We start from the raw sequence: 10,186 nt of genomic DNA on the forward strand, positions 1-10,186 counted from the left end.
GTGGTGACAGCTACTCTAGGACTTTCTGGGAGAGGCGCAGTCCAGGAGGAGCCACAGCTGGAAAAGAATGGCTCAAGGAGAAGTCTTAGACTTACTCTTCTCTTGCCTGAATGGTCTTAAATCCGCCCCTGCTAATGCACTTTTCTTTTTGCTGATGAGTCTGAGGCATGGGAATAAAGCACAGCAAGTCTTTTTGCCTCTGCCTCTACTGACCTTGATGTTGCAAGCAAGGAGGAAGCAGGTGGGGTGCTCAGTCTAATTCTACCCCTCACCTTCCTTCTGCCTGACTGGTGCAAGAACCAGAGAGCTAGGGTCACAGGGAGGAAAATGTGTAAAGGGGAAAGTGTAGGGCAGCTTTTGGCCCAGGCCAAGTTCATCAGTTCCTAGAACAGGACTCTGGTGTTTTAAAATGCCTGACTTAAATAGTGTCTATAAAAGTTACTGAATCTTCTGTGTGCCTTGTTCATCTGTAAAATGGGAAGATAATAGTATCTGCCTCCACTGGGATGTTGAAGTTTGAGTGAGCTGGTACCTGCTGGGCATGGTAATCAGCTACTCTCATTCACATGGTGGGGGCACTGGAGGCAAGTGAGCCCTATTAAGGGGACGCTCTGTTGGAAAAAACTTGAGGAGAAGGGGATGAGCCTGAGGTTTGTAGGATAAGCTGTTTTATATTTCCTAGGTACATGTTTCCCTCAGGTTACTTTTTAAACTTCAGTTTGACAATTTGAGTCACAAAGTTGCAAGAGGCAATTTCACCCAGATTCCCCAAATCTTATTTACCATTTTTTACCTGAATTATTTGAGAGTAAGCTGCAGACATGGTGGCCCTTTACAATGAATAGTGTAAGTCCAAGAATATTCTCTGATAAAATCAAGGTCAAGTAATCAGAATGAGGACATTAAATTAACATGGGTACACTTCTGAAATCTGCAGACCTGATTCAGATTTTGCCAATTATTCCAAAAACATGCTTTATAGCAAAAGAAAATCCAGGATCATGTGTTGCATTCAGCAGTCTTGTCTCTTTATTGCAAGTTTTGGAGCAGCTCCTCCCTTGGCTCTGTTCCTCCCAGAGGTTTGGTTGAGACATCTGCTCTGGGCTAGCTAGTGGCTGCCTGATGGAGGAAGCTCAGAGGTGCGGGTTGGGAGGAAGGGGTGTCTCTTTGCTCTCCTCCATCAGCCCAGCTTTCCAGAAGTCCCTTGCATCCCTACTAGATGAAACCAGGAAAGCCCTGGGGCTTTTAACTCCCCTGTAGCAGCAGGAGAAGGGAATTACGGCTTGTCTCCTTTTCCACCCAAGCCCTCTGCCCATTTATTCCTGTTAAAGAAACGGCAGATTCAAGACCAAGTTCTGCCTGGGATGTGGATCCTGGCAGCCCCTCGGGTCCTGCTGCTGAGGATTAGTGTAAACCAGGAAGCCCTCTTCTTGTTTGCGATTGGAGCCTGTCAGAGACTAATCTGCAAGCCTTTTTGTGCATGCAGGATGACTCTGTTGATATACACCATGTCTAACACTTTTTTTTTTTTTTGCGGGGGGGGTAAAGGGTTGCTTGGATACAGTGGGTTTATATTAAGAATAACCCCTTATTGCGAGCTCAACTGTGTGCTCTACACAATTACCTCGTTTAATTTTCACAACGATCTCCTATGATATCGGTACCCATTTTAAAGCTGAGGAAAACTGAGGCTGAAAGAGGTCTAATTAGTAACCCGCTGTGGGTCGCGTGTCTATCAGCTAGCCAAGGCAGGAGCATACTGTCTCCACAGCTCAGGACTCTTAAGTCATCACTGTTCTAACTGTATAAATTCCATTTGTTTACATTGTCACCGAGTAAATTATATACACTACAGTTTGCATAACTGATTTCACGTAGTCCTGGAAGCCACCAGGTCCGGAGACTGTGGGAGGGAAGAGCGCCCACAGAGACCGGAAGTTCAAGGAAAAGCAGGTTCAGGGAGCTTTAAAAGCCAATTTCGGAACCCCGGGTTCCCGGTGGCGGGAGAGCGCGGCTCGCACTGGTCGGCGGTGCCCACCAGGCCGAGCCCCGCGCTACGCCGCGCCGCCCCCGCCCCTTTTCCTCTGCCGCAGCTCTCTGGGTATCCTGCGGAAAGAGCCCGCCTCCCGACCCATAAGGCCCTGGGCCGGAAGCTTCACTTTCTCTTCCTGTTCTCCACCATGGCGGTGAGTAGCGGAGGCCCGGGCTTGCTTCCCTTCATCCGCCTTCATCCACGGCGGGCCGAGGCCGCGGGAGCTGTCTCGTCCACGGCCCGAGAAGAGGGGAGCCCTCAAGGCTGGCCCTGCCGAAACTGGCAGAGCCATGCGGGCCGAGAGCGCAGAGCTGAACCTTGTCGCCTCCCCTCCCGCCCTCTTAGGAGATGGCTCGGGGCAGCCACTGGGAGGGCTCAAAATCGCGACCTGTAGGCTGCAGGGAGGGCGAGTGGAGCGAACGGAGGGGCTGGCGCACGGTGTCCGGATCTGTTACCCGTCCCGGGGACTTGAGACTTGCCGGGGGCTAGGGAGCTTCAGCCTGTTCCTCCGCTTGGGGGAAGGCGCTAGCCTTCTGTCGCGGCCACCCGGCTCCTTCGGAATGGAATGGGGGACGTCGCACAACCACGTGATTACCGTTTCCCCAGCAGTTTAAATTGTTTTCTCCCCAGTCGGCTTTATAGTGCGGACGCGCTCCGACACCTTACACGCTGAGCCCCTTGGGGTTCGTCCTCTGCCTGTAACTTTAACTCCCGATACCTGTTCTCAGTTTCTGATCGCCCATTCGGTGTGTGCATGGAGGAAACCAGATCCCGAGCTGTCTTCTGCCTTGGTGCCTCCCACACAAACGCCGTGATACTTTTTAAACCCTTTAGGGCTTTCGTTAGGAGCCAGGATGAGCAGAAATAGGTATGCTGTGTATACAAACGCTGGACTCGGGGCTGTGGCGGGGTTGTGTGTTGACTGCTGCCCTTACCTTGTTGCAGCAGGATCAAGGGGAGAAGGAGAACCCTATGCGGGAACTTCGCATCCGCAAGCTTTGCCTCAACATCTGTGTGGGGGAGAGTGGAGACAGACTGACCCGGGCGGCCAAGGTGCTGGAGCAGCTCACAGGCCAGACGCCCGTGTTCTCCAAAGGTGAGTGGTGGTAGTCGCGGGAGAGGACCGGCGGCTGCGTATGCCTGCATTTTTCCTAATTTGCCTGGCGCCTAGCCTGTTCAGTGCCCGTTTTGAAAGTGACAGTTGATGTCCCTTAAAAGCATTACTCCCTGAGCTACCCAAGAAGTATCTTCCTTTCAGGATTGGGTTTGGTATAGGAATACCGGGGTTTTTTTGTTTTTTTTTTTAAGTTAGCAGAAATTAAGCTAGGACTAGTCCCAAGTAGAGATTTTCCGAGGAAAGTTTGAAATGTTGGGAATGCAGTAAATGGTATTTGGCTTGATTCACATTTGGAATTTATAGGCTCCGTTAAGAACAGAGCTGTGTGCCTAGACCACCTGGGTTGAAGGATCTGAATCCTGGTTCCATTGTTTGCTAGTCTGACCTCGGCCGTTCTGGGTCTCAGCTTCGTTCGTTATTTACCTAAAGAGGATGATGATAAGATTGTGAAGGATCAAATGGGTTCTATGAAGTGCCTGCTATATACCAAACTCAGCGTAGACGTTACCATTGTTTTGTTGCTTTTTGTTTGTTTTTGAAGTTCCATTGCTTTAGGATAGTGGAATATGGCAAGTTCTTGGGTTCAGATCCTGCCTTTTATTACCAACTGTGATTTGGGACAAGTTAACTTCCCAGAACTTCATCTGTAATAGAATAACATTACAATAACGCTTTAGAGAATCTTAGCTATTTTCAATAATGTTTTCTTTAGAACACAGTGATCCTGTTTCTTTCTAGTGGCCTGTTCCGGCTGTGAACTTGGCCCATCCTTAGACATTATGACTTCGAGCACTTTTTTTTTTTTAAGATTTTATTTATTTGACAGCACAAGCAGGGGGAATGCAGGGAGAGGGAGAAGCAGTCCCCCTGCTGAGCAGGGAGCCTGATGCAGGGCTCCAGGGCTCAATCCCAGGACCCTGAGATCATGACCTGAGCCAAAGGCGGACGCTTAACCGACTAAGCCACCCAAGCGTCCCACTCAAGCTCTTAATTGCTTAAGTATGACTGAGGACTTGGAAGTTGAAAAATATGTTTTTTGTGTTATGGATGAAACCAGATGTAGGTGACACTGGTTAGAACGCCACCCCTTGGGATGTGGGTAGATATTTCATGTCTCTTAAGAGTTACGGAGATGATCTGGGTAAGAGGTGAGTGCAGTGGGAGTGTGATGCCTGACTACTTGTTTCCCCCTGCCTGCAGCTAGATACACGGTTAGATCCTTTGGCATCAGGAGAAATGAAAAGATTGCTGTCCACTGCACAGTCCGTGGGGCCAAGGCAGAAGAAATCCTGGAAAAAGGTCTAAAGGTGAGGCTGATCCCCTCATGGAATATTAATAAAGAATGCCAACTTAACACAAGTAGATAATAACAGTGGTGGTGGTTACACGTCATGTACTATCTTTGGTGCCTTGGCTTTTTAATTTTTATTTTATTATTATTTTTTAACCTCTAAAGGGCGTTTCCTGCACTCAGCAAGGTTTAAACCATTCTTAATGATTTCTCTGGGTTCTTCCATGTCTTTTAAATGTTGGGAAAATTCTATGAAATTCATCGTTGGGATGTGATTTGGTGTTGTGGGGAAATGATGAGATTTTGTTCAGGATCAAATTACATTGAATTGCATCTCTGGGGTGCTGAGTGTTGAGGACTAAGCTAGGGATTTGTGGGGGGATTTGAGTTGACAAGGAGTGTGATTTTGCTCCATTTTTCTCTTTAGGTGCGAGAGTATGAGTTAAGAAAAAATAACTTCTCTGATACTGGAAACTTTGGCTTTGGGATCCAGGAGCACATTGATCTGGGGATCAAATATGACCCTAGCATTGGTATCTACGGCCTGGACTTCTATGTGGTATGAATATTCAGTCTTTTCTACTCTTGGTATGTGAGGAGAGTGGAATCTGCTACTCCTTTATTTTGTGTGTGCTATCTTGATGTTCAGGTGTTGGATTAAAGCTTTGTTGTCTGCCTTTGTGTTTTGCCCCTTGGGAAGATGTGCCTCGTTTGTGGCAGGGGTCAGGATACAGCACTGAACTAGATGGACAAGATCCTGCTATTGCGAACCTTATAGTCTAGGATCTAGCAAGCGCCAACATGGCTTAGAGGTGGAAAAAGGAACTCTTCTACCCACTGAATTGAAAGTTTGAGAGAGTTACGGTGCTGTATTTGGTGTGTGGGTTGGCCAGGCTGAGGCCGCTCTTTTCCCAGCTCCTTCCCTTAGACCTTGGGGATAGAGTGGCTTCCATCCAAAGGACATAGATGTGAGTTTGGTGATGTGGCTGTTTGCTCAGTCAGGATAGTAGGGATTTCAGTGTAGAAATGACCATTTGTGTTACTGCAATGTGTTTGTCCAACCATAAAACCACATAGCAAAAACTGGAAGTCCTGACTAGTGTGGAACCTGAGTCATGGCAGCACCCTCATTAGATTTGAGTATCCAAACACTAAGGAGAATTAGGTGCTCACAGGGAATTTGGGAACAGCAAGCCTTTAAGAAGCACTTTTGAACTGAAGCAGAAGAGAAGAATGACTATTTCTTTGTGCTTCTCAGAATCTTAAGTTTAATATGCACACATTATAGTAAGATTTTTTTAACGTTACTTTAAAAATGCACTTTGGAGACTGGGGAGCAGTGAGGGAGAATCCTCAGCTACCATTGGAAGTTGGGCAGGGAAGGGGGGAGGTACTGTAAGTTCCAGCCTCCAGAGCAGACCTATAGTGTGGTCTGTTGTCCAGGATGCTGCTAACTGGTTTATCAGACCCTGAGATCATGGGTCTCTTGCTCTGGAAATCAGTGGGCCACCACATGACTCTTGAAGATCAATCTCCATTGTGTGAGTCTTGTCCGTCTACTCTTGACTTTGAGCTGGCTAGGTGACTGTCGGTTATTCCTGGGACAGGTGCTGGGTAGGCCAGGTTTCAGCATCGCAGACAAGAAACGCAGGACAGGCTGCATTGGGGCCAAACACAGAATCAGCAAAGAGGAGGCCATGCGCTGGTTCCAGCAGAAGGTAAAGCTGATTTATCTCAGGTGACCTGGTGGAATGTGGTGTTGGTGAATGGAGTTGGGATTTGGGGGTGCAAAATCCCGCACCATTTGGTGGGTAGTTTCTTTAAAGATAGAATATTTGGGCACCTTGGCAAATGTGGGTTTCCAGGGTTGGTGGTTTGAACACCCAGAGTCAGGCTTTCTCCCTACCCCCATACATGCAGGTAGAGGAAGGGGAGGATTATGGCTTTAATAGGAGCCCCCTTTTCTCAGGGTATAGTGCAATTCAGCACAGTGTAGCAGTTAAAACTGGCCAGTTTCCTGTTTAGTCCAGAGGGGATGTGGGGTTCAGAGCTGAATTCACGCATCAGATGTGAATTCTCAAACGTTAGCCGTTGCTGCCGTCTTTGCTATTGCCTCCTGTTGTGAAAAAATAAAATCTCTTCTCTTTCAGTATGATGGGATCATCCTTCCTGGCAAATAAATTCCCGTTTCTATCCAAAAGGCCAATAAAAACTTTTCAGTGAAATGTATATTACTGTTGTGTGTTCTGTGAAAGGAGCCTGGCCATATTCAAGTCCCTGGACCTCAAGCCACTTAAAGCTTCGATGGGAATAGCTGGTAACGACCTTGTCGTCCTCTGGATGCCAGTGTTTCCTGACAGATTGAAGCCTGAGCTTTGCAGCATTTCCTGTGCTCCCCACACCCCTGTGGTTAGGCTGTGATGGTGCAGTAGTCACATGGAAGTTAATTTTAGAGGGGAGGGTATGATTGGGCCTGGGGTTTGAATACAGAGCTTTGGTTAAAGGTGAAGATGGGGTGCAGTGTTCCCATGTTCCAGGAGGCTCCCCTCTATTCACTAATTCTAGAGATTATACCAGCACTCATGTCTGAGGAAGGGAGTCACAGGTTTTGGTGTGTCATGTTTGCGATTAAATTTTGGTTTAACTGTTCAGACTCTGTTTTCCTTTAAAATGAGAATGTATAGGGTTGTTGAGGCAATATAAGCCTAGAAGAGAATGGTCTTTGAGGCAAATTGCCTGGATTTGATTCCCTGTCCTGCTTTTTATCTGCTATGTTACCTTAAGTAAGTTAATCTGCCTCAGTTTCTTTTCTGTATTATGGAGGCAAGTGATAGCCCTCAGAAAGTTAATACTTAACAGAATATTTAGACTTGTACCAGGCACATAGTGCTCAAAGGGGGTTAATTTTGTATTTTGGTACATAAGAAATGTTACCCTCTTCCTTTGGTGTGAAAGTAGAACTTTCTTGCCTATTCCTTGTCACTGAACCACTGACATTCAAAAGCCACCGTTTCTCTGGCCATTAGACACAGTAGTTGGCCGATGGTTAATAGTTTTCAGTATAGAGTTTATATTTGAGCACATGTTAATTCAGTTCAATAATTTACCCACTTGTGACTAATGAGTTCAGTTTTTCTTGGGCCACCTTTTCACTGCCATTAAATGGTTCTCTAATTTGTTAGCTGCCTTTGTAGTTATTTTAAAACCCAGAAATCTCTTTGGTGTGCCTTCATTATTATGGAAATATGACATTTTTGTCTTCCTGATAATAAAGTCTTACCTAGTGAGATCAGGTACAGTTGGTTAAAGGGGAGAATCCTGGAATGTATTACCATGTACTTTTTGTTTCACTTAAAATATTAGCATGCATTCACTTTCCAGTCTGTAGGGCCAGGACTATCACGTTATAAACAGGAAAACTTGTGAAGGAGTGATTCTTGTTCAGCTTCATTTGGGGTGGGGGGGGGTTGACTTCTCTTAACTTCCATAATTGGAAGTAACAACTACAACTGGAATAGACAACATGAGAACAAATTGTTGGTGAAAATAATTTGGGTTGGGTGCTAGCTGCTGTGGGAAGTCAGTATATTGTAGAGAGGAGACAGCATGCTCATTTTGTTTAAAGCATTTCAGAAATACGAAGTGTAGAAAGTGAAGGGCCCTCAAATACAATCACTGGCCTTGTGTACTTTACTGTTAGCCATTTGCTGTTACCTGTATGTTTTTATGTTTGTGTTCCTATTTAATTTTAACAATATAAACCTGCCTACCTTTCATTTGGTTCTGCCATGTCATGTATTCAGTTGGGTTGACTCCCCATTTTTAAAAGTAAACTGCCTGAGCTGTTGGCGTGGTAGGAAAAGGACTCTTGGGAGTTCGGTGATCTGACTGGATTTTAGTCCTACCTCTCAGATAGTCTGGGTGAGTTCTGAAACATGTTGGGGCCTAGAGCAAATGGGGAGGCTTCCCTAACCAGATTAGTGGTCAGGGCCAGGAAAGCTTGCGTCCTGCCCTGGTTAGAAGCATGGGTTCCGAACATGTCAACGCTGGTGTCTAAAGTACATTTGTTTTGAGTTAACATCCATTCACTTGCTACAAAGTGGATATAGTTACCTGGGGGTTTGTTAATACTCTTGGGCCTCAACCTCAGATCTACTGACTTAGAATCTGCCTTTTAACGAGATCCATAGGTGGTTTGTGTATACACACTAAAGCCTAGAAACTACCCACATACTAATGCCAAAACGGGGTGGGGAAGACCCAATACCTAAGGAGATTTCTTTAATAAATTTAGCTTGTGAAGTTCTTGCTGTGTGGTGGTTTTTCTCATCACTTCAGCTGCTATCCATGAAAACTTAGATCAATGTTAGGTCACCCCCTGCCCCCATGTCACACTGGTTGTCTTCAGAATAAGGTAGTGTTCCAGCAGGCATCTGTCTATATTCCAATACCAGGCCCAGAAATACTAGATGCTACTTTGCTGAGTGAATGTTCTAGTTCCACAACTATCATCTACAACAGAGTTCTCAGTCTGGGGCAATAAGCTATCCCCCACCTGGGGTATTTGAAAATTTGTGTGGATGGCCCTTCAATTACCACTGTAACTAGGGCTGCTATTTGTATTAGTGCCTATAGATCAGGAGTGTCAAACATTCTACAATTCAGGATGACAGAAGTAGTGAGTTGCTATGTAGATGGGTACAGGATGGTCACTTATACATGAGCTTGAGCAGGTAACGTGATGGGGCCAGCCAGCTGTGCAGAGGCTTTGGAGGTACCAGTCTGATTGAGAAGCAGTAAGGAGACTATAACTAGAGAGCAAGGGTGGAAGTCCGGAGTGGATCAGATCAGGCTAGTGAGAGCCACATCAACCCACCATTTGAGGCCACAACCTACCATTTCTGTTGCTGCAGTTAGGATTTTTAAAGGAAATTGGGGCAGAAATATGGAAACCACTTAGGTTGTACCAGAGTGCTTGGCATTTTCATCCATGTAGGATTGGCAAAGGCGAGAGATCAGAATCCAGATAAGAGTAGTCTAGGGTTCTTTTTAAAGATGGGATCAAATTTCTTCAGAATAGTGTGTGTACATGGATATGTTTCTATTTTGAGCCGGTTGGTAGGAAATACCAATCCACAGGACTGTGTTTAAGCCAAATAACTTAGAAATACATGATGATCCCAGGACTAAGGACAGTAGGTGCTCTTCCTCTATTGGAAACACTAGCAAACAGGGCTAACGTTCCCTTCTAGGCTTTTTTTTTTTTTTTTTTTAATAATTGAGAAACTGTGTAATTTTAGTTTGTGCTTTTATGCATATTTTCATGTCATTTTGGTGGCTTTATAATATGCCATCTTTTAGATGTATAGGTTATATTGCCTTATCTATATAGCCGGCACTAAATATCAGGAGTGTTAGTTCGGTAGGACTGCCCCATGCCCCCTACAGGCTCTCTTGTTTTGGCCTTCTGTGTAGTGTCTGTGAGGTCCTTGCATAGTATCTTCAAGTTATCTGATGGTGTGGTGTAGTTGAAAGAACACTAAGCTGGAGAGACGTCATCTGTGTTGTTTTCTGCTCTGCTGCTCCTGTTAGCATCGTGACCCAAAGACAAGTAACAAGGCAAATTGCAAGCCCTCTGGCCCTCTAGAGCGGACTGACCTGCTAGATTTTGTCTATGACTTTTTATCTTCTGATTTCATGCTTTTGCCTTTTTGTGCAATTTAACCACCTGCTAGTTCCAATCTGT

The 10,186-nt window shown here is 45.7% G+C and overlaps 1 protein-coding gene across 1 annotated transcript; it reads left to right on the forward strand.

Annotated features, from left to right (window-relative positions):
- Positions 1–2,072: 2,072 nt before the first annotated feature.
- Positions 2,073–7,091, forward strand: RPL11 (ribosomal protein L11). Its single transcript, XM_027578277.1, has 6 exons — positions 2,073–2,186; positions 2,978–3,128; positions 4,350–4,456; positions 4,868–4,999; positions 6,048–6,158; positions 6,591–7,091. The coding sequence occupies exons 1-6, from the start codon at positions 2,181–2,183 to the stop codon at positions 6,618–6,620; spliced, it is 537 nt and encodes a 178-aa protein (XP_027434078.1). The 5' UTR covers positions 2,073–2,180; the 3' UTR covers positions 6,621–7,091.
- The last annotated feature ends 3,095 nt before the right edge of the window (positions 7,092–10,186 follow it).

Source organism: Zalophus californianus, chromosome 4 (assembly GCF_009762305.2).
Source record: "Zalophus californianus isolate mZalCal1 chromosome 4, mZalCal1.pri.v2, whole genome shotgun sequence".
Classification (NCBI taxonomy): domain Eukaryota; kingdom Metazoa; phylum Chordata; class Mammalia; order Carnivora; family Otariidae; genus Zalophus; species Zalophus californianus.

Coding starts and splice junctions, on each gene's coding strand:
- RPL11 (XM_027578277.1), top strand. Junction 4,457..4,867: donor TCCTGGAAAAAGGTCTAAAG/GTGAGGCTGATC, acceptor TTTTCTCTTTAG/GTGCGAGAGTATGAGTTAAG. Junction 5,000..6,047: donor ACGGCCTGGACTTCTATGTG/GTATGAATATTC, acceptor TTCCTGGGACAG/GTGCTGGGTAGGCCAGGTTT.